The sequence below is a fragment of the Serinus canaria genome, chromosome 1A, assembly GCF_022539315.1.
Source record: "Serinus canaria isolate serCan28SL12 chromosome 1A, serCan2020, whole genome shotgun sequence".
NCBI lineage: Eukaryota > Metazoa > Chordata > Aves > Passeriformes > Fringillidae > Serinus > Serinus canaria.
In genome coordinates this window covers 70,529,460-70,553,624 of record NC_066314.1, presented here as the reverse complement: position 1 = coordinate 70,553,624, position 24,165 = coordinate 70,529,460, and the positions used below count along the sequence as shown (strand labels likewise).

General features: G+C 43.0%; 1 protein-coding gene across 2 annotated transcripts; it reads right to left on the bottom strand.

Annotated features, from left to right (window-relative positions):
* Window positions 1–3,546: 3,546 nt before the first annotated feature.
* SLCO1C1 (solute carrier organic anion transporter family member 1C1) lies at window positions 3,547–23,371 on the bottom strand. 2 transcript variants are annotated; one of them, XM_009095171.4, is made up of 14 exons: window positions 23,228–23,371; window positions 20,215–20,356; window positions 19,295–19,427; window positions 18,622–18,743; window positions 18,156–18,302; window positions 16,947–17,045; window positions 15,390–15,635; window positions 14,375–14,539; window positions 12,531–12,726; window positions 11,397–11,562; window positions 10,396–10,577; window positions 6,311–6,375; window positions 4,800–4,917; window positions 3,547–3,769 (listed from the first exon to the last, which is right to left on the bottom strand). In XM_009095171.4, the coding sequence occupies exons 1-14, from the start codon at window positions 23,354–23,356 to the stop codon at window positions 3,547–3,549; spliced, it is 2,133 nt and encodes a 710-aa protein (XP_009093419.2). In that variant the 5' UTR covers window positions 23,357–23,371. The 2 variants fall into 2 exon arrangements, with proteins under 2 accessions (XP_009093419.2, XP_018775394.2); XM_018919849.3 differs by lacking the exon at window positions 18,156–18,302 and having other exon boundaries at window positions 23,228–23,356.
* Window positions 23,372–24,165: the final 794 nt, after the last annotated feature.

Genomic DNA, 24,165 nt, shown 5'->3' with positions numbered 1-24,165 from the left:
AAATGCATTGTTCCCTCAGTCTTCTGATCTCACCTTTTTGCCTTTTTATCTGTTAGAAGTTCTGGAAGATTCCCTCCTGACATGGTTAAAAATGACGTGCCTGTAACTAATACATGTAATTTCATTTGAGAGTGACATTTTTTGCTGGAGGGAGCAGAGGAAATGTGCATTTGGCTCATGGGGTTTTATTGTGTGGCATGGTCTGGTGAGCCCAGCCTGACCCTGCCTGTGACAGCTGGGGACCTCTGTGTGCCATGTCCCACCTTCACTTGGCACACAGAGCTTCTCAGCAAGGGGCTGAGTCCCTCTCTGGCCTCTGAGGGTGACAGCAAAGGTTGGGAAATGCCCTCAGCTAACTCTTTAACAGCTCACCTTGGAAAGTGAAAGGTGTTTGCTGCCTTGCAGTCTCTTGGCTGTGGTTTAGTGTCTCTAAAAAGAAAAGGTCCAGGTTTGTTGACCTTGGTAAGACAGCACCAAGTAGCAGATCTAGTTTAAGATGAAGAGTTCTGGTAGGAAGATGCTGACAGATCCAGACAGTGTTGAGATCATTTTTTCAAGTATTATAACAAGTCTAGAATGTCTGTCTGTGGTCAGACATTCATATAGGCATCCATGTTGCTACTTAAAGCCCCAGGATAAAGTAGCAGACTTGAAAACAGTTCAGAGTGGGAATGGTTTCTATCTGCTTGCTAACTTACAGAACCATCATAGCTGAAGGATGGGAGGAGGAGAAAAATGGACATTTAAAAAATATAGTGCAAATAAGAGTTACTGAAACAAGCCCTTTTCTGGCATTCTTAGGTGTAAAGAAAATGGGTTATAGAAGGAAAGTCTGTATTTTAAAGAATTATTCACCAACTGCAGGCTTCATATATAGCCATAGGAGAAAACCCATGAAGCTGATTCTGTCCTTGTTTCTTTCTGAACTAGAGTAGGATATATTTATTTATCTGAATTTCTTTATTTTCCTGTGGTGATATAACCCCAGCCAACAATTAAATACCATCCAGCTGCTCACTTACCCTGCCCCCACAGAGGGGTGGGGAGGAAAATTGGAAAAAAAAAAAAAAAAAAGGAAAGGTAAACCCTATGGGTTAAGAACAGGGTAATAATTAGAATAAAATAGTTGCAATGAAAAGGGAGAAGAAAAGGAAAGAAAAACAAAACCTGAGAAGGACAAGGTTTTGATGCACTATATGGTTGCTGACTGATATCCAGTCTGTTCCTTAACAATCACTGGCTCCTCCTGGCCAATTCCCTCCAGTTATATACTGGAAATGGCATTCCAGGGAAGGGAATATCCCTGTGGCCAGTCTGGGCCAGCTGCCCTGGCCATGCTCCCTCCCAGTTCTTGTGCAGCTCCTCACTGGCAGACTATGGGAAGCTGGAAAGTCCTTGACTTGGGGTAAACACAATTCCACAACAACCAAAACACCAGTGTGTTATAGACACCATTCTCCCACTGAATCCACAACACAGCACTCTCCCAGCTCCTGAGGAGGAAATTTTCTCTCTCCCAGGTGAAATCAGGGAATTTTCCTGGCCCTCTTGCTGCCAGGCATGTGCAGAACTGCCACTAAGACAACTTTTTAGCTGGTGAGTGGCAGTGTCCTCACCAGGACTGAGCCACCAAGCAGGAATTGTCCCCGTTGCTTTGACACCCATACATCATCAAGCACTGAGTGCAATGCAGGCATCTCTCCTTTGTTATCCCAGTGTGCACTTTAGCTGGGTTCCTCCTTTCTCTCAGGATTTGGCAGCTCACTTCCATGGGAAGGGCCTTCCTCAGGAGGCTGTGGGAGGCTCCCAGCACTGCTCTCACTCCTGGCTGCTGGTGCAGTTTGACATTTTTGCTGTTTTTATGAAATGTAATCTGAATGAGACCTGGGATGGGAATGCCATGCTTTGTGATTCACCCCAACCACAACTCTTGCCTTATTCCCATATTCATAAACCTTCAGATTACTTTAATTATGCTTATTTTAATTACGTTTATGATTATTTGAATTATGTTCGATATCCAGTGGTATTGAGCCCAGTGTGAACAGCCACAGATGAGCAGGACCTCAGTGCCCACAGCCTCTGACACTCACCTGGGAGGGCAAAGATCTGGGACAGGAGACTGGGTCTCCAAATTCCAGTCCACTGTCAAACACTCACCCAGGTGGCAAATCTGGTTGACATTGGCTCTTCCTCTGACAAATGCATTTTCCCCAGTAATGGGTTTAAAGCCTTACCTTCTGCAGAGTTTTGGTGCTGCTGTTGAGTGGGTCAGGTAGGTCCCTGATGGCACAGGACAGACATTGATCACTGATCCCTGGTCATTGACAAAGCCCAGAGAATCCCACTCTTATGCAGTGCCCCTCCTCATGCACCCCACAGGAGTGCCTACAGTCACTGCTGGGACACAGATGATGTGACATGGGGTTGTTTTAACAATATTGTGGTGAAGGATGAAGCCTACCTTTCACCATGTGCTCAAAAATTCTGGTTGCTTTAAAGGATATCCCTGTGGACCCACCATCATCTTTTCCAGGGCAAGATTTCTCGAGATTTTTTTTCATATAAAACAGCTCTCCTTTGCACTCCCCACCCCAAATGTAATTATTATCAAATATTGACAAAGCCCCAAAAAGGTCTTAGCTTCAGCTAGAAAATACAATAAATTAAAAGGAAAAGCCCCAAGTCACCTGGTCTTTTAATTATTTGGAATTTTATTTTTCCCAAGCTCTCTTGTCATAGCTTTTTAAAATATAAATCATAAGTATCTTGCATAATTTTGTTATTACATCATAAAGTGCATGGAATAATTTAGTACACTGAGTGCTAGCAAGTAGCAAGAAACTGCTGGAGATCTAAAAAAGCTCTATTTTCATCCCAGTTTCCTTTGGATGGCACTCTTGGGGCCTCTTTGTAAGGACTGCTGATGGTTAACGACAACTTCTATTGCAGATGGTTGTAAAAGCTACTGGAAAAGGGATTCCAAACCACAGCACTCGACATCCCAGGTGTAGGGATGGAACCCATGAGGTTCCCAGAGCCTGTGGCTGATTTTTCCTCCCAGCACACCTTCCTCCTGCCCCGTGCCAGGACGGGCTCCGTGCCGGAGATCCCTGCACCTTCCAGGTGGCCAGGTCAGGTTTTGTGCTCCCCTTGGCTGGTGCCATGGCAGAGGGAGCTGCAGGGCAGCCTTCCCACTGCCCCTCACACCCAGGGGGACACCGAGGGGCAGCAGCAGCTCTGGCAGCTTCCTGAGGAGGGAGGGATGTGAGGGGCAGCCGCAGAAAGGGGGTCTGGGTGAGGGCACAATGCTCCTCCCCTGCTGTAGGAAATCCCCTCACTCGGCAGAAAAAAAGGGTGAGCAGTGTTTTCAGAGCTGTTCACGTGCCAGAAAAAAATTGGTGGGCTTTGCTTTTGGGGTTCACAGTGAAAATTGCAAGAGGGTGAACATTTTCAGGGCGGCTACTAAGATACTGCTTCACTGATGATGGATTTTTGCCTGGAACACCACTCACTGGGCAAAAACACGTGGAGATCTCAGTTTTCCTAAAGCCTGGTCTCCTTTTCTGGCCAGTAAGTTGACTGAATTAACTGGTCACTATTGACAAAATGATCTTTTCTGCTCTTTGTCCCACAGGTGGCTCTGTCCCCGTTGGCTGAGAGGGTCTCATCTTGTGGAGGTGACCTTTCTCGGAGAACCCAAAGGACAGCAACACTGAAGAAAATGGACACCGTGCCCAAGACCAAAGTCAGTCCCAGGTACACATACCTGAGAGAGAAATGATTGATCAGAGCCAACACACGACCAGGAGGCATCAAGGACACATTGATCTTTCCATCAGGTAAGGCTGGCTAAGGACACCTCAGTCAAGGGGTGACCCTGGGGAGGGGAGTTTGAGCTCGCCCAGGTCAGGCACACAGGGCTCTGTGCCCAACAAAGCATCTCAGGCACTGACTGACCTCCAACCCAATGTGCTGCAGTAAGAACAGCACTAAGATTTTAGGGCAGTTACTCTATTTTTTAATATATAAACAGTTCCAGTGATGACCAGACCATTTGATGGCAATTTTGCTTTGCAGGCATAATGACAGCAACAACAGCAGCAACAATAACATCAGAATGTTTTATTAGCAAAAAGAGTCCCAGCTGAGATTTTGATCTTTCCTTCAAGTTTTCAGAGCAAGATGTGCCCTTCTCACATGGTTATATTCCTTGTGGTGGGAGAAGGGACAACCTGTTCTCCCATTCTCCTCTTACCACTGTTATTCCATTCTTCATTTCTGGAGAAGCCTTTCACAAATGCAGTTCAGACAATTACTGTGCTCTAGCAATAAATTGATAAGGACAGCTCTGCACTTAAGCCTCTAGATAAGCCAAGCTTGTTTTGTGGCACCTTTGCCTTCCATTTTTAGATCCAGCTCCAGCATGGAGGAAAATGAGGTTTAATAACTTATTTACACACAGACATACACACACTATGACAGCAGAGATACTGAAAGCTGAGGGAAGCTTTAGCATAAAATTGAGGTTTCAACACAACTCTTTTTTTTTTATGTGAATTATTAAGTGACAATTATTTACAGCTGATACTGAAACAAGATGATCCACCCTTCCCCCAAGAAAGAGATTGAATCAAAAGAGTGAAATGTGAGCATTATAGTTAATATTGTTAGTCAGAGTTTTTAACTCAGTTTCAGACCTTTCACTCAAATTTTTTAACACAAATTCTGCCACCAGAACCAGGTGTAGATGTACTTTAAGGACAAAAGGTAAAGAAGGAAAGGAGAAGAGCTGTTACCTGAGTGCCCCGGAGTCGTAGAGTCTGCATGCTCCTCTTCCCCCACATCTTTTGCTGCCCCATTTCAGGCAAGTGGTGTCGATGGCTACTCCAAAATACACTGGGGCTGGAATCCCCGCTGGGTGAGTTGAACAAACAAAGAGAGGTGAGAAATTGGCTGTGCAGGGTGATCCCTCTGGATCTAGAGGCAGGCTCATGCAGAACATTCAATGACACATCCCAGCAGCAATGACACTTGCACACTGGCTGGGGAAGACGTGCCTTGGGCTGCCCAGGCACACACCACCCTTTCCTCCCTGTGGGAAGCCAGGAAAACATGACAAAACATCAAAAAAGCCTCTGGAAGTCCCTGGAAGGAGTGCTGGCAATGGTTTGGTTTCCTCACCCTGCGGGACATCTCTGGGGAAAAAAAAAATAGGAGATAATTCTCCTTTTTCAGCCAAGGCTGCTCAGCCTGGGTGTAGGGTGTCCTGTGTGCTGGGTGGGGGTGAGAAGGGACAGAGGCAGTGGGGTTTGGAGCTGGAAGTGGGGCTGCAGGAGTCCTCTAAGTATCTTGAGATCCCACTGTGGCAAACCTGCTGCAGTTCTTGGGGCTGATGGACAGGAAAAGCCCTTTTCATGTGCTGATGGGGACATCCTGCACTCTGTGTCACCTGGGGTGCAGGAGGAGATTGTAAGCCTGGACAGAAAATCCTGACCTGCAATGGTGCAAGAAAGAAGCCACCAGCTTGCTTTGATGCAATCTCATCCAGTCCATCTCACCCATCTCATGTAAATAGGGGATTTGCTTCTTGCTGAACTATTTTTCATGAAGACCTAGTGGATTTTGGAATTTCCAGTTCATTGGCAGCTCATGTTACCCTTAATTTCAGGAGGCTCTGCCACAAGGCTGCAGTGAACCCTGCTCCCAGGCACACCTGTAGTCACTCACTGCTACACCTGCAGTCTAATTCCCTTAGAAACTACTGAGTATCTGCCTGAAAAGCAACCACAAATTCTCAGCCACAGCTGTTCTATTTTGCTTTTTGCTGGGTAAGCGGACAAGATGTAATTTTGATGTTAGCATCATAGTCTACAGGATCACATCTCTATAAATATTGGCCTTGTGTATTTTAATTATTATTATTACATATATATAATTTATTATGTAATAAATAAATATATAGAATATATTTATTTATTTTAAAATATACAATAGTATATTATATAACAAATACGTATATTCTATATAATATATTTATTTATTATAAAATATACAATAGTATATAGAATTTATTATATAATATATTTTATTATAATACTAATTATATTACAATAATTATCTTTAAATAATTTAATGATAAATCTGTGATTTGTAAAGTACAATTTCCTTTTTCCAACATTTTTTTTTTAAATCATACCATATCTACTTGCAGATAGACACTGTTCTTTCCAACAATCAAAATCAATTCCAAGAAAAATGATTGGTGAGGAGTGAATTAAAACCTACTCAGGAGTACAAATGGACTTACCAAGTACTCTTATTGCCAGGGTGTAGATGCCAAGTGCAAATGATTTCAAGTGGGGTTTAATGCACCTGAAAATAATAATAATAATAATAATAATAATAATAATAATAATAATAATAATAATAATAATAATAATAATAATAATAATAATAATAATAATAATAATAATAATAATATTGTGTTAACTTGAAATCAAGCACCAGGTGTATATAATTAGAACACAAATAGAAAACAAGAGGAAGGAAAGAAATGTGACCTTTTCCTCCTCAATGTCATGGATGTGAGCAAACTGCAGAAATGTAAAAACGGTGATAAAACCAGAATAGCATCGAGGAATTCTGAACACCTACATTCAAAATCACACTTTAAGATGGTTGAGGACTTTCAGATTATATCAGCACTAGGTGCTACTAACACAGGACAAGAAAAGTGCCAGTGAAATCATGCCTGCATTGGATGGTTTTGTTCTGTCAACACTCCCTGAAATTCAGGATGCAGTCCCAGGCTGGTCCAAGGTATCCAGGTCACTGCCCCCTATCCAGATCAGGATCACAGCTCCTCTAGGGGTGAATCCTCCAGGCCATGCTCTGACAGAGGGTGAGTCCCACACTCACATCCAGCTCTCCTGGCTCCAGATGAGCCCTGCTCCAGCCTTGGATGCTCATCCTGGCTCCTGGAGGGAGGGAGAGGAGCTGGGCAGGGGAGAGCTGCCTCTCCCAGCCTGCTGTCAGCAGGGTGTGCATGGAGCCTCTCAGATTTGTAGGAATCACCTCTGGCCCAGCAGCTGCTCAGACCTGCTGCCCCTCCAGCACCCACCAGACTGACCATTACAGTCTGGTCATTATTGGTGCCTCATCCAGCACAAATCTGGGCACAGGTTTGATTTTGGCAAGTGGGCAGTGCCAGTCACGTGGTCAAACAAGGATATTTTTGGTATGTGGGGGAACACATTTATCAATATGGTGATTAATAAAACCTCTGCCACAGTCATTCTATTCAATAATAAATATATTTAAATAAATATTTAAATAATAATAAAAAAGAACTGGGCTGAAATTTAATTTCTCACTGTGGATGAACATAGCACTCTGGAGATACAGTCTCTGCCCCTGAAAAAATTAATGTTTAAAAAAATAATAAAGACATTTCAGAAGTAATTCTATTGTTCCTCACCAGGGGTAGTTTCCAACACTTTATTCTCTAATGCCCTGGCTGTGGGTTATCATCACACAATCTATTGACTGTGGCTTATACAAGCCCTGCCATGTATGAGGGCATGGCTGTAAAATGATTTTAAGCTGGAAGAGCAGTGTCTTGCTCCCCTGCTAGACACCTGCTACACAAGCACTCCTCAGCCTGGAGTCCCTCTAAACAAATCTGAGGGCACAGAGAACAAAAAGTAGAAAATAAAACCAATACCTGGATATTTGATATGTGTTTCACAGGATTTATATCCTGCAAAGAAATATTCTCTTTCAGATGAAAAAAAAAATTGTTTTATTCTTTGTATTGTCTTTGCAAGGAAACGGGAGCTCTTTGTGAGGCTGAGTGATAGCCAGACCTCTCAGGGAGATCTGAGACTTCCTTTTCACTGCCTAACCCCTGCTATTAATAGCTGGTGCCTGAACAACAGCTATCTGAACTGCAGGGCTTCTGTCTCCAAACCTCAGGGCTTTCCCAAGTTCCCTGGCTCCTGGAATCACACTAATTCCACCAAAATGACATTTCAGCAAATGACTTGGCCACCAGCTGTAGGCACATTTCCATGACTTCAGTGTGCAAACCATCCCAGTAAATGTCACTGAGTCTTCCAGGCTTTGAGGGATTGAGCTGTATTTGTCCTCCCTGGCAGGTGCAGTGATGGCTGCTCATCTGAAACATCAGCTTAACAGAGATGACTGAATGCTGAATAACTTCTAAAAGTGATCATTGGAAAAAATAGATAATGAAGCCTGCAACTTGACCTTGGGACTACTTGTGTCAAGGAAAATTTATTTTCATTCTGGTAACAGAAGTACACTTTCAGTTCAGCCAGAATTTTTGAGAAAGTCAGTCAGTGATGGATTTTGAAAAAGACAAAAGTAAGCATGAGCTTAACGTGAGGTTGTGCCTAAAGGTCATTTGCAGTGCAGAAAAAAAAATAAAAAAGGGTTGAACTTACTGAAACATGTTTTATTTAGCTGCACATCAAAGGTGGATGCCTTCAATCCAGCAGGAAAACACATAACTTCTCAGTTTCAGTTAAATGTCTCTCAAAGTAAAATGATTTTCAACAGCAATAAAAGCATTGGGGCACAACCAAGAAAACTGTTTTTCTGATTTCAAAAAACAAAGTGGTTTAGCATTGTAACTGAAAACCTTCCTAAGCTTTTCTGACTGAATTGATTAACAGTGAGACCCCCAAGAGAAGTCTTAGGGCTGAGAAAGGCAGGCAGCTCCTGAGATTTGAGCTGCATGCGTTCTGTTATGAACATCTCCAGACACTCAATGTTTTATGCAGTGGGGACAAGAAGAAAGCAGGAGGCTGAGCGTGGCTACCACAGTTCTGAGCCCTGTGTGGTACCAGAGCTGCACATTTTCCACCAGGTGCCTTATGCATAGAAGGAAGATTTGATCTAGAGGGAAAGGGGAAGGGAACTGCAGCCCTGCACAGCTCTATGCCCATATTTATCCAGCCACAGAGAGCAATCTGGCACAGACCCTGAAGGCTTTGCTGCAAGCTCTCCACTCATGAATTGTCACAGACAGATTTTCTGAAAAATCCTTTGCTGTGATTTTTTGTCCTGAGAAGCTGAGAAGCCTCAGAGGAAAAGAAAAACAATAATTATGTGCTGCTGTGGGATGCAACAGGTGCATCTGTGATTGGTCTATGTGAGTTGTTTCTACTTGATGACCAACCACAGGTCCAGCTGTGTTGGGACTCTGAGCAGTCACAAGATTTTATCATTCCTTTCTTTTCTTTGCTAGCCTTCTTTCTCTTCCTTTAGTATAGCTCTAATATATCATTTTCTTTTAATATAATATAAATCATAAAATAATAAATCAGCCTTCTGAAACATGGAGTTAAGATTCTCATCCCTTCCCTCATCCTGGGACCCCCCAAACACCACCACAATCAATCACCCTCATCCTGGCACAGGCACAGCTCAGCTGTGCAGGAGCTCCAGTAAAAAATGGTCTAAAATGGATTAGAGTGTGATTGGAGAGAGCCCCTGGGCAGAGAGAGATGCTGGAGGTTTGCAGCACAGCTGCAAGGTGTGTGAGGAGAGCTGTGCAGCTTGGCACACCTCACTGGCTCGTGCAGGGCAGTGGAGAAGGATCCTCACCTCAGCCATTTCTGAAAGTCTCTGTGTGAGTATTTATTCTGGTTCAAGGACTGTGATAGAACCCTGGCTGAAGTCCCATTTTTTATGTAGGTTTTTCCATACAGCCTGTGTTCAGCCAATTCTGACACTGGCACTGTCCATGTGCTGTAAAGATACCAGCAATGAGACAGGGGCTGCTCCAGAAAACTGAATCCAAAGCCAAGGAGAATTTGGGAGCAAGGAAACACAGCTCTAATACTAAAGATTAGTTAGACTGGATTTACTCTTGTTTTGTTTGAGCAGTAGAATGTGCCCATCTGGAAATAATTTGGAAAAAGGAACTGAGAAAGAAAGGTTTCCAAAACAGAGCAGAGCAGGACTTGGAATCCAAACATTGCAAGTAGCTGACAAAAATCCATATTAAACACTTGTAGCATTAATTGCTTTTTGCACTTGCTAAAATTAGCTTCAAAGCTTACATTGATGGATAAATAGTTCCAGCAGCTAAATATGCATTGGGACAAGCATTCAATAAATTTGTGATTATCACAATAGGAAAAAAAAACCCTCATGCTAAAATGATCGTTAAAACAAGGAGAAAAATCTGGGAGAGAACAAATATATGAAATCTATTTGGAAATCTAACAAATATATGGAATATGCCACCTTGCACAGCTGCAAAACATTTCCCAATCCTAGGAATAGCAGGAGGGGAGGGAGTGCCAGCCACCTGTCAAAACACTTTGAAAAGATTTGGCAATTTCAGCAGGAATTATTCCTTACCTTAGGAGCAGTATGTATCCAGGTGTGCCACCTACTGACAAAGTGTATGAAGTGATAACTGATACCACTAGGAAATACAGAAACATTGTGGGACACTCCTTTCCTTTTTGACACGGTCCCACCACAGCTGAGGAGCTTTGTGAAGATTCAGAGGTTCCCACACAGCTGCAGTTGAAAAATACCTGGAAGAGAGCAGGCAAAAGTGTAAGAAAAACTAAATGGTGGGCAAGTGGATGTCTAGGAATTGCACAGTCTGGGTGGCTGAAAGTTTAAGTCTAAAGTGGGAAATGTTTTACGAAAGGAAAGGCAGTAGATACTTTATAATTTTCTTCTTCATGGCTTATACCATGAAGAAGAAAATTATAAAGTATCTACTGTTGATGAATCTAGTTATTAGGGTTTTTTCCCAACAGCTTTGGTAGTCAAAAGCTCAAAAAAAAAAAAAAAAACCCAAAAAAAACCCCTCCAACAATTTCTGCTGGTGATTTCTGCTAGCAACAGCAAAGTGAAAAAAAATGTAAATGTGGGTGCCAGATTGTTAAAAAACCCTGAGTTCAGGGCTGAAGAGGATGTGCTGTTCTCAGTTTAAATCCACTTTGACAGAGCTGGTTGTATCAGAAAGTGATCCCACCTCATATGGAAATAAAGGATTTTATGGTGTTTTTCTCAGTGCCCTGTATCAGAAATAAAGGTCCCATCTCACACAGAAATGCAGGGCTGTCTCACACCCTCTATCAGACATTCCCATCCCATCTCTCACAGAAATGCAGGGCTGTCTCACACCCTGTATCAGACATTCCCATCCCATCTCTCACAGAAATGCAGGGCTGTCTCACACCCTCTATCAGACATTCCCATCCCATCTCTCACAGAAATGCAGGGCTGTCTCACAGCCTCTATCAGACATTCCCATCCCATCTCTCACAGAAATGCAGGGCTGTCTCACACCCTCTATCAGACATTCCCATCCCATCTCTCACAGAAATGCAGCGCTGCCTTACGGTGTTTTTCCCGGTGCCGTTGGACACGCGGCAGCCGGCGAGGCAGGGGGACACGTAGGTGACCCCATCCTCCCCACAGATGGGGTCCCAGTCGTTCCTGGAACAGGAGCAGCCTGAGTTGCACTCTGAGAACAGGGCTTGCTCGTGGTCACTCACGGGTTTAGCTCTGTGGAATAAAAGAGGAGCTGCAGAGGTGCTGCCCAGCAGATGTGGAGGGAACCACGATCACCTGCGGGGTGATGCTCTCTGCCAGGAGCACCTGGCCACTCCTTCCCTCCTCAGCCCATTAAATGTGGTCTCTTCACACCCACACAGCAGTGTAAATCCTCATTTCTCTGTCATCCAAAGGTTTTCACACTATCTCACCATGTACTCTAAGATAGAATGTACTTTATTACAGGGGACAGCTGCCAATTTATATTTGTGCATTTTCACTGATTTTCTAAGGTTTTGGTTATGCAGCTTTAACACAGCCAGGCAAGTGGCACAGAAGGGAGTGAGTTACTCATGGGAAATGGTCTCTGTAGAAGTCAGCAAGGAGCTGATCAGAATGGGATTCATCCCAAGTGAGTTTCTGTGTTACCTTACACAACAGCTCACTGTCAAATTCAGTCATCAGGCACCAGTGGAGCAGCTGCTGTGAGTCAGTGCAGGAAACTGCTCCCAAAAAGTCAGTTTTACAGAGCAATAGCATGGGTAAAATGTTACCCTCAGGTGTACCTCATGCTTGATCCATGAATCCTTAAGTTTTGAGTTCAAAGGCTATTAAATGCCATTCATTTTTAGTGGCACACAAAGGCAAGAAACAATTAATTGAATCTCTTCCCCCCTGCAGAGCTACTCACATTTCCAGGAATCACTGGGCTCAAAGGATGGCAATAACAATTAAAAAGTAATCAGAAAAATAATCTGTCCTTGTGACAAAAACCCCACAGCTTTATGCCACAATCATGAGAGGGTCATGACACAGCACCCACTGGAATGGAATGGTTTCCACCAATTTAAATCAAATTTCTGGGAAGCACATTCAGGTCAGCCACTCTCTTTTCAACAAGAAAAAGCACTTTGCACTTTGTGAAACCAGCTGAGGAAGGAGCTGGGTTTGCAGAAGCCCTTTCTGCCCTGCCAGCTTACCCGTGGTAGGGCACAGTCAGCCCGGCCACCTCCGAGTTCCCACAGCCCATGGCAAACAAGGAGAGCAGCAAAAGGTAACCAAGGAAAGAGGATGCCAAGGAAAGCTTTGCAGCCCCCACAACACCGACTCCAAATCTCTTCATGATCAGTCCTCCAGAGAATATGCCAAAGGCCACAGCAGGAATGTTAATAAGACCTGAAATCAAGCAGAAAATTCTGTATTAATGAAGACCCCAGGTCGACAGGCTAACCTTGTCAGCCACAAAAACAGCTGCAGCAATCAGAGCAAAACATAACAGATCTTCTGTCAGGGCATTTTATTTTGTCCAGACTCAGAGTGATCCTTGGAGTGTTGCAAAGGTGCTGGGACAGCTTTGAAAACTTCCTCCCAAGGACATGTGTCATTGCTGGTTCTTTGACAGAGAGATTATGGATAAAATTTAGATAATGCTCTTCCAATTTCTTAAACTCGGTGTTTTTTTCCACAATTAGTTTGTCAGTGGAGTCATCTGCTGATTCCTAGAGGACAAATTTAGTTCTTTCTAATGTTACAAAAGCCAGAGCAAGACCTGTCTTTTAAAATTCTTTTTAGTGTTTCAAATTGCTCTGACAATTTTGATATCTATCAGAGATTTTGAGAGAAACTGTTTCTTTAAAAAAAAAAAAGGAGAAAGAGTAAAAGAGGTTGTGAAAGAGAAATAAGCACTGTGAGTCTGAGTCAGGCTCTTAGGAAGGGTGGATTTGGAGAGAAAGGAAAAGGAGGAAGAAAAATCACCTTATTGCAGGGACAGGCACTCAGCAGGATCAGGATCCTGCCCTAACCCAGCCATCACACACTCCCTGCTGGATACAGTCCCTGTGCCCAGAGAAATCAAATTGTTCTTAATCCTCACTCACTCTGCACATACCTGAAAGCTTAGCTCCAGAAAATCTTTAAATACAATGAGAAGTGCTCCACTGAATGTAGGGATTGTTTTCTGGACTTTCTTTGGCCATCAACTACACTTGAAGATTTCTCCTTGCTTTGAGGAGTTTGGTGCCAGGAAATTCCAGCTTCTATCTTGAACGGAATTAACATAGCACAATGGATCATGTCAGCTTTTCTGCACCTATGGACCTCTGTTGCTGTGCAACTAATGCTGCTCTGGACCAAGGCAGCTCCCTCTGGGCTGGGGAGGTGTAAACCTCTTTGCTGCTAATGCTATTCAAGCCCTGGAGCTCTGGAGCTGAGCCCCACATGCAGGTCCAGCAGCTGGGCAGTCCAGTCCAACCTCTTGGAGTCTGGACAGAAATGCTGATTTCTGTACCCAAAGGCTGAAGCAGATTCTCTCTCTTTGTGCTCTAAGGGGCAGCCTGGGACATGGCTTGACTTTTATTTAACACCAACCTCTGCAGAGAGTCACCCACAGCACTCACTGAACTGATCTTTGTGTTGTTGGAATAAATGGGAAAGCACCAAGGCAGCAGATCTGTCTGATGATTAATTTATGTGAACTGTTTTAAAATGATTTCTCAGTTATCTTCTTGTGTTGTACATATATTATGTATGTACATATGATGTAGAGGGAAAGGGAAAGGGAAAGAACTTTTCAAATTCCCAGTGAAATGGGAATTAGGATATCAAATCATGTAAACTTTGACAGTAACTCTTGCATAGATAAATTCAGAGTTAATTAGTGCAGAAGCAGAAATGAAATAACTTACCTTCCATGAGCTATTACTTAAAGTCAGACAAGGAAGAAGAAGAAATGAGCATACCCTAAAAAAATTACAATTTTCCTCTATGTATATGCCACTCCTAAAATGTGCATTTCAAAGATATCAAGAAGCAGCTATAGCATTACCTATAACAAAGTTAGTTTTTGAAGATGTCTGCCCATACTGTTGCTCAATGTACTTGGGCTTGTATGTCACCATGCCAATTAAAGAATTGAACTGGATAATGCTTGCACACAAATACAGAATGTAAACTGGGTTCCCAAAGAGGCTCTTCAGGGATGGCAAGAAGTCTGCAAGACAAAACAGCAGAAATAACAAGCAGGCCAGAGAGAGAATAACTGCTGGAATAATGCTTTGTAACATCTGTGCCCCTTCCAAAAACCCAAAACTGCAAAACATTTCAGAGGGAATCTGTGAAGTTCCCTGATGCTCCTGACAGCTCCCCCATTCCTGGAGGGAGGAACAGTGGAGGAAAACACTAAGCATCAGTTCCCCAGAAGAGATATCTTGTTTTAAATGCCTTCTTTCCACCATAACCCAGGAACGATTTGGTTTCTCTGTGTCCTCAACAGCCACAGCACTGTTTAGCTTAATTTGGGGCCAAGAGTGCTCAGCACAGCTGACAGTAAGCACAGAAATATTGAGGTGCAGATTCAAGTTCTGAGGGAAAATGCTTTTGGCAAAGCATGGCCAAGGAAATGCAGTTGTGCAAACCTGCTCCTGTCTAAATCCAGAGAGCCTCCTCTAAAACTGCAGCTGCTCTGTGCCCATCTATATTCTGATCAGATATTGTACAGGTTCTCCTAATGCAGGAAAAAAATAATTAGCAAAACCCAAGGGTTGGGGTTTTTTTGAGCAACACTTCTGCAACAGTCACTGCATGTGAATAAAACTTTTTTGCAGAGCTTCATGCTATGTGCTGGGCCACTGCTGTAATTTTACAAATCTCAGCCATTTCTCATGCAGCAGCAAATGCAGGGAACATTGATGGGACCTTTTTGTGTGCACTGTGGAAATGGAGAGTGAAAAAACTGAATTCTGAGACCGTTACGACAGGGACTCAGAAAATATAAAATTTTTAAGTCTAAAAGCCTTTGAGAGAAAAACTGATCAATCAAGAAGAAAACTCCAGTGCTTTGCCTTTTGCCATCTCTGCAAGCCTCGCTCTCTTCCAGGAGGATGTGCCTTGGTCCTTGCTCTCCTCGATGATGAACTTGGAGTGCTCAGAGGAGGTGCTGGAGTCCTTCCTGCCCTGGGGCCTGGGGAGGTGCCTGGGCAGGAACCAGAAGGGGATGCCAGCCAGGATGCTGATCACCCCAGCTATCAGGTAGCCCAGCCACCAGGCCCCCACCCACTGCACGTCCTTGGGGCTGATGCTGACGCTGTCTGCAGGAGGGGAAAAGGAGAAACAAATAAATGGAGGAATGTGCCCCCTGTAGATGGAGTGACAAAGCTATCCTTCCTCTCCTAAAACAAGGAAAAAGGCCCAGAAGTTTCTCTCCTCAATTAGGTAAAAAGACACCTCATAGGACCTGGGGGTCACCTCAAACTTAAGGGTAGCTAATTGGACAGAACCCAAAAAGTCCTGCCTGAGGAAAAAGAAGAAAAAGAAAAAGAAAAGAAAAAGAAAAAGAAAAAGAAAAGAAAAGAAAAAGAAAAAGAAAAAGAAAAAGAAAAAGAAAAGAAAAAGAAAAAGAAAAAGAAAAGACAAAGACAAGACAAAGACAAAGACAAAGACAAAGAAAAGAAAAAGAAAAGAAGAGAACAAAGGAACTAATGGCTTTTGTGAGGTGTTTTACCAGGAGCAAGAGCCTCTTGCCCCTGGCTTGGTTTTTCTCTGTAAACAGCTTTGTTATTTTGCCTTTTATTAAAACTTTTCTGTTTCCAACACTGCCACAGAAGCCATCCTGCTGATTTTACGCCATCTGAGGTGGCTGAGCTATCTCAGGTGTGACAGAAATCTCCAAGAGCTCGTGAGACCTGGCTCAAGGAGACCCTTATATCAAATAAATACACCTGGAGGATATATATATAAGGATACCTAAGGAAGGTGGGTTTGCAGGGTGGTTTTTCCAGCCAGGTCCAGCTGTGCTCTGTGTCACCGTGGGTGTTTCACAGGAGCAGCTGTGGGGACAAGCTGAGGACTCACTGACTGCTGGCCCTGGCACTGCTGTGCCACTTGTACATCCCTGAGATGCTGCAGCACCAGCACTTGGGGCAGTCCAGGTGGCCACTCACCTGCTCCCAGCCAGGCTGTTCTGCACAAAAACCCCAGGAAAAACCTGTTTTCCTCCTATTTTTTTTTTTTTTTAATTATTGTTTTCTCAGAAGAAGAGCAATCAGGAGATTTGGTACCCCCTGCCAAACCACTTTTCTAGGCAAAGTCAGGATATTAAAAAGGCACAGTCCAGTTTCTTCCTGGCTCCCATGATCTCCCCAGAGCCTCCTTAGCAGAGCATCTCCTGGAGGCACCTGCTGCAGATCTGCTGGGGCTGAGGAAGAGTCAGACCTCCTTCTTCCTCTACCCCACCCTCCTTGCCAGCCTGTTCTGCATGGACCCCTACACTGCTGTCCTCCTTTCCATTTCACAGAGTGCCCCCTCTACCCCTGCTGGCCCTTCATGCAGAGATTCTTGGCCAATAACAGGCATTTTGGAGCCTGACTGGCTTTTTTTAAAGCCTGAGTGTTCTGACTTACCCAGATCCACAAAACCAATGTCAACGTAAAGTTTGGCACACAGGGATCCCAGGAGAAAGCCAAATATTGGCCCTATGATTGCCACTGTCTGCACACAGCCTGGAAGGGAACACAGGGCACTGTCACACTCCTGAGCTAATGAGGGCACAGGTTATTCTGCACCTGACAGCAGATTTTGGCATGGGATGGGCAGCAAGAGACACACACTGAAATATTGCATTGAAACACTGAAATACTGAAAGACACAGTTACACAAATTGAAATGTTTCCAAGAAGAAAAAAAGTCATCAATAAAATTTCCCCCACTATGATGACATTTTTTATTGTCATCCAATTAAAGGGTTCATTCAGCCTGAAGGAAAAAATGTCAGCAAACTGAATGGCCTGAACTCAACAGCAGCACCAACCCACAATTGCCAGAAATGCTTCAGCTGGCAGGATCACAGGAACTGGGGAGCAAATGTCATTTTTTTAAAGTTAACTGATCACTTTCAGTTGAGGTAGGCCCTGAACAGGCTGAGAAATCCCTTTGCTTTGGTCTCCACTGTCAATATGTGTCAATACACCCCCAGCCAAACTTTCTGAATACTTTGAATTTGAAACATTCACCTGGAAATCTGGGAAGAGTGAATCTTTTACAGAGAGAATTGAATTTTTTGCCTTTTGCCTGGCTGGAAACTTGTCAAGAGCAGATGCTGATGAGATAGGACTTTTTGGTGATTGATATTTCAGGTGACTGTGCAGCCATCAGACAATGAACACAGGAAAATATTGATCCCAACCTCCTAAAGCTTCAGTGCTATTGTTTATAATCCTTCATGAAACTGGAGGGAATGTTTTGAGTGCCCACTGAAATTCTATTTTAAGTGCTTAAAAGAGAGCCTGTTTTTATCACTTTCCAGAGAACTGAATGTGCACAGAGGCTCAGCAGTCCACATTCAGAAGAATTAGGAAGATTAGGGTAACAGCAGGAACCCAAGGTCAAATTCTTTCACCAAATTAAGATAATGGAACTGTGCTGTTATAATTAAATGAGAACTTGGTCCCTTGTGTGTACATGACTGTTAAATAAACTTTAATATTGGAAATTATGCAAACAAAACAATCAGGGCAAGTTAATTCAATAACATTCATTCCGTTATTCAGAACGAGTCAGTTCTCTCCTCTGGGGAGAAATCCACGAGCAAAAGGAAATTCTATTTATTTTACCAATATACAAGGCAGCATTCTCTTCAACAGCATAATCATCAATGTATGCAATTCCCAGGGGCTGGATGGGGGTTTCACCAATTCCACGCAGGAGGTTTCCCAGGAAAACATAGATCCACATGGAGGAGCCTGCTTCCTTCTCACACCCTGGGGGCACAGCAAAGACAACAAGCATGTGTTTGTAGTAGCAGTGTGACACTGAGAGCTCAGGGCTCCTGAAACACTTCTGTTCTGGGAGAAACAGTAGGAAAGCTGTGAAATAGCTGAAGGTAGAGAAATTTTTAGCAGGAGCTGCCTCAAAGATAGTACAATTTTGCTGGTTTTATACATTTGCCATCACATCCCTTTTTAGAAAACTCTTTAATTTCCTTCTAATGAAAACTGGGATCTCCTGACAGAAAGATTTGGGAAACATCAATGACAGCAAGCACCACCAGCCCCAGGGTTTAACAGAGACAATTCTCACCTGCATTTATTTTTGCTTGAGATTTCTCCAGGGCTGAGAGTGGAGTTTGGCTTTTATCCTGCAGACATGGAGAGAGGCTGACAGTTGAATTGATGGTGGAGGGGAATCTTTCATACCTGTATCTGGAAAACAAACTTGTATTTATCCATAAGTTCACTTAAATGCAAATTTCATCTGCATCCATAGGAATCCACCTGGATGCATTGCCAGTGGCACTATACAGGTGAAAACCAGAGCTCTGTTTGTCCTGCAGCTACACATGAAAATTGTCCCACTGATTCTTTTTGCATCAGTGATTCATTTCATTTAACAGGCTCTTTGCTCTGCTATGATATGTGAGTTTGGGCTGAGATTATCAGACACTGCTGTATCCTCTGGCTTGTGCTGAGTTCTGTCATCATTTCTGTTCTGTCATTTCAACAATTCCTAAACCACACCAAAATGTGGCCACTCAAAATTGGCCACTAATTTAAAAAAAAGCTGATTACAACTGAAAAGAGCATACATGTTAAATGATTTGCTGTACTGTCATAAATCTTTAAATAAAAAATTTCAATTAAGTAACCACATCCCCATATGCCTATTTCTATCATCATAAAGAATGCTAAATATTTTAGTGAGTGCCCCTCAGTGTGCACAGCCCAGCTGAAAACAGGGATCACTTTGCACTTACCTTCCCATGAAGAACTGGGGCATTGCAATTAGGAATGTTCCAGCTGACATAATTAAGCAGCCTGCTCCAATTATTCTTGGCCTGTGAAGCTTTGCTCCAAAGTAGCTCACTAGAATTATGATTAGGAGGTTTCCTTTGAGAGTACAAAAGGAAAACTGAGTTTTACTGCTTGCTGATAAGAGATCCCCTAAAATCACAGCTCCCAGGGTGGTACAGGCACTGATTTCAGGGAGACAGGGCTGGTTGGAATGGCCTTTCTCCTCCTTTCCAGGCATTCTGCAGGAGCCCAGTGCCTCCTGTGCCAGGAAAAGCACAAACCTTTGGATAAACAGCTGGAAAAGAGGAGAAAGCCTGTGCCAGGTGAAGAGAACAAATAACCAGAAAGGCAGAGAAAGGAGGAATCAAGCTGAGTTTTACACCCTTAGGCTAAGAGTTCATCCCTGGGAGTACCAGAGAACACCCATGAGATAAATTCAGTGATCTGAAATTGAGAGACAATGCTGGAAACCTCAGGGTGAGAGGGAAGGAGAGGGACTGGCCAAGAAATGTAGATTACTGTTAGAGGTTTGTCCTCCTGCTGCTTGACAGATCACAAAGGACAAACACCTGTGGGGGAGGTGGATTTCTGCCTGCAGCAATCTGTGCAGGAAAATTCCCATTCAACACTCAATATGTTTATTAGTATGAATTAGCCACGTGCTTAGCTTATCAAATTCCATTTTTTTTTATGTCTATGCTTAATTGCTTGTATTAGCAACCCTATCCTACTGAACATAATCACACTGATAGCCCCACTTTATTTTACCAGGTGAATCTTGCTCAGTTTTGTTTCAGGGAGATTCATGAAACCATTCTTCAGAACAAACTGCCTCTCTCTTTTTTTTTTCCTGAAAACAAAAATGTCTTTCTACAGCACATACCAATTTCAAAACTTCCATCAATAACACCAACCAAAGAGGAAGGGATGTCAAATCTTCTTTCTATTTGTGTGATAGTACTTTTTAGGTAACTTCCTGACAGTGCTTTAGCAAAATAAACAAAAGACAATGCACCAAGAAATATCTGTAAAAAAAAAAGGCAGTGATTAAAATCAGGCAGTACAGAAGAAATATGAAGTATTTTTAAACAAGTTCTGCATTCCTACCTCTTCTGCTGCCAAAACCAGTATTTCTCCTACTTCTTATTAAATGCTAAATTGCTGATTTGTTCATCTCTTATGAGCAATATTGATAAAAACTGAATTGACCCTCAACCATTGCTAATGTCAGGTAGATCCCAAAGCTACTGCTCTGTTGAAAGGCAGAAACCTGTGGTTTTCTCTTACACAGTGACCATCTGGGTAAATGCCAAGTGTGGCTTGGTGGAGAGGTGAGTTTTTGGACATTTTAAAATATGTTCCATGTTCTGTGAGATGAACCTGCCAGGCAACTCTCTTCCAGGCTCATCCTTCCCCTGCAGTCTCTAATACTTGTGTTTTCCTCAGAGGGCACCCTGCATTTTGCACCTTCTCCCCTCCCTTGGTTTTGCAGGGACAGTTTTCTCTCAGCTGTCACTGCATCTGATTTAGCATGTCCTGCTGGATCAGGAGTGGAAATGAAACTCTGGAAATTGATCTCTTTTCACAGTGCTCTGGTAGGCACTCCAAAGGTACAGACTGAGCCCCTTGCCCACAGAATCACCCTGGAAGAGGAGGGCTGGTCTGAAGTGCTGTGGTGGGAGTGCAGGGTCCTCAGAGTGAGCCCTGCTCCTGCAGCTCTGTTACCAAACCTGCCCTCACTGGAGGCAGCCCAGCTGAGTTTGTGTGCTCCACAGATCCTCCCACACAGTGCAATTGCTCCTGCAAACCACAGCTTTGCTTTCTGCTTTAGATACAGCTGGTGTTTGCTCAAAATAAATACAAATCTGGGTGCTTTCTGTAAAACCCAGTCCCAGAAGTCAAGAGACACAGAAAGGTTGTATTTGAATAGGAGTCTAGAACCTTGTGCAGCTCCCTAACCCTCTCTGGCAATCCATCCCCCAACAACCAGGTGCCCTGAGCAATGTGCTCACCTCCAGTGCAAATCTCCTCACATCTCCTTTGACAAGGCACAGTGGCAATAACATCACTGCTGAATGCAAATTCTTGTGTTAAGGTTCAAAGATATCTCTGTGTCACTTTGTCCAGGGCTGGTTATCCCTCCTTCAGGAACAATTGTGGGTGAATAAACATTTACAAACCCTCTCTGGGTCTATTTTCCTACAGCAGCATCTCTCAAAGGACTCTCCAGCACAAATATTATCATATTTTACATTTACTGTGTGTTTATGCCCTTGGATTTTAAATAGCAATGTGACAGCACACAGGTTTTTTTTCAGGAAAATTGTAGAGGTAAACCACAACTTGAAATGCTTCTGAATGTCTTTGGCACACATTTTTTACTGGGTTTGCAACTGTCCCAGGTGTGCAGGGGTGGAAAGACACTCCTGAGCTAGGGCTGGGACAGAAAGGTACACATGATTTCACATTCTTCTCTGGTTTGTCAGTGCTTGTAAGCAGATATTGCACCACATCTTTCTGAGTAATGAAGGCAATTTTAAGAACCAGGAAGGCTGATAATTGGTAAAAATAACCTGCTGTATATTGTGTTCTTAACACATTAGGCAAAACCTGAAGTAGACTTCTTAATGATTTAAAAATATCTTTATCAATTTGATTCTGGCTCAGCAAGACCTAATCAGAACTCAAAAAGGGTTAGTTCACCAAAAAAGAGAGAGGTTTTCTAAGTTCCTACAGGAACACATCAATTATATCACTTTGGGTTCCTAGAAGACACAACTTCAATGAGAAAGAAGCTGAAATATTACTGCTTTTCTATTCCTGGAGCTAATAAACTGATTCCTGACTGGCTAATCTGTGACTGAAGTTTTACTCATTGAGGAGATTGGGTTATCATTGTAGCAAATGGAGAAGTAATGACAGAATTATATTATGGCACAAAATTTATTTAACAACAACTCATTTTCCATTTCAAAACAAAACCATTCCAAATTTACAGACTTCAGGGCAACTATTGCTCATTTCACTGGCTGTACTGGGAGCTGGATTAATACCTGACAGTAGATGTGTGCTTGAGTAAGTGGGAAAAAAAAAACAGAAATGAAGACTGTGCTCCATGAAAAGAATGAGGCAAGGCCAAAACCTCATTTTTCATGTAACTCAAATGATCTTTGTGGTGATTTTGAGCCCTCACCCAAGAGGGTGTCAGGAGAAGAGGCAGAGGCAGCAGCAGAGCCTTTGCTGCCTGCTGCAGCTCCCACCAGGCAGGCACAGCCACATCTTGAGGCTCTGGGCAGGGACCTCCCTGCTCCAGGGAAAACTTCTGGGGGGGTGAGAGAGGTGGAGATAAAACGATAAAAAAAAAAAGCAACACTTCTGCAGTTTCATTTCAGTCACCTCACGCAGAGTTCTCTTGAACAAGGAGCATTGCAATCACACTTTAATAATACAGCACTCAAAACACACAGACCATAACACAACATGAGTTTGGAGAGCCCAGCACACTGCCATGGCTGCTACCTTAAAAAAACAACTATCCTAAAAAAGCTACTATCATCTTAAAAGAGCAATCTGCACTGACAGCTGCCTCTGCTGTCTGCCCTGCTCTCAGCTTCAGGCAGAGCAATAAGGAAGACAGGGGGACCTTTCAGGATGGAGCTTGAAGATCTCACAACACACAAGCCTCAACCAATGAATTATATTTGATGACTGCAAAAAATTAGGCAAATACAGATCTGAAGAAGATTTTCTTGTGACTTAGAAATGTATCTAATAATTTCATCCTGACTCAGCACGACATAATCAGAACTTATAACGGGATCATTCATTTTAAAAAGAAGAAAAAAAGAGAGCAATTTTCTAGTCCCTACTGGAATATTCAAAAGCTCTTACTCTACCTTTATACCTCCACAACACGACTGCTTTTCCTTGGATGCTGATGATCCGGATTTGAATGACGATCGGTCCACGGGCGAGATTGTGTTGTTTGAGAAAAAGTGAGTATTTTCCTTGGATGAAATCTCCATGATGGTATCCCCTGCCTCTAAAGCAGAAAACATGGAGAACACTTTAAAAGGGCATCCCATTAGCTCAGCCTCAAAAGCTCATCATGTGACAGCAGCACCCCGCTGGACTGTTTTCCCAACAGCAGCAATTACCAAACTTTACAACAGAATCTGACCAGTACACTGGATGTTTAATTATGGAAATTTGCAATCCACTTGCCTATGATAATGGAGATTAAATCCTACTCAGCAAACAGCCATCATCTTCATTCTCTGGCTACCATCAATGTGATTTCATGAAACACTTGGCCAAGCATTGCCAGCAGACTGAACAAGGCTCATTCACATTTTAAATGACATTTTCTGAAGGCTACATGTAAATTCACGTTTCTGGATGTGACCAGCTCTGCAGAGATTTCTCAGCACTGATCTCTGAATTTCCCATATATCTGGGACATGAAGTAATTAGATCAAAGGAAATCTATCCCCCTTAATGAGGCACTTGAATTGTTTTAGATGGAAACATTAGCTCTAATCGTCTGATGTCTGCTAATGAGTTACACAAGAATAAAGAGGTTTAGTTCCCTTTACCATTTTACATGGAGTCTTAGGGCTCAGTGGTCAATTGTTTCAGGGGAAATGTGAATTTGCTTCTTTGCAGGTAAATACAAAGAAGTAAAGAAAACCCAAACACTGCACTTTGGAAACAAAAGCTATCAGCAATTCTTAAATCTCGAGTTACATACTGCAGGACTTTGTTCTTAATTTCAATCTCTAAATCAGATCTGAAAATATTTATGAAATCAGCTTCTGTGTTCACTTTTAGGCAG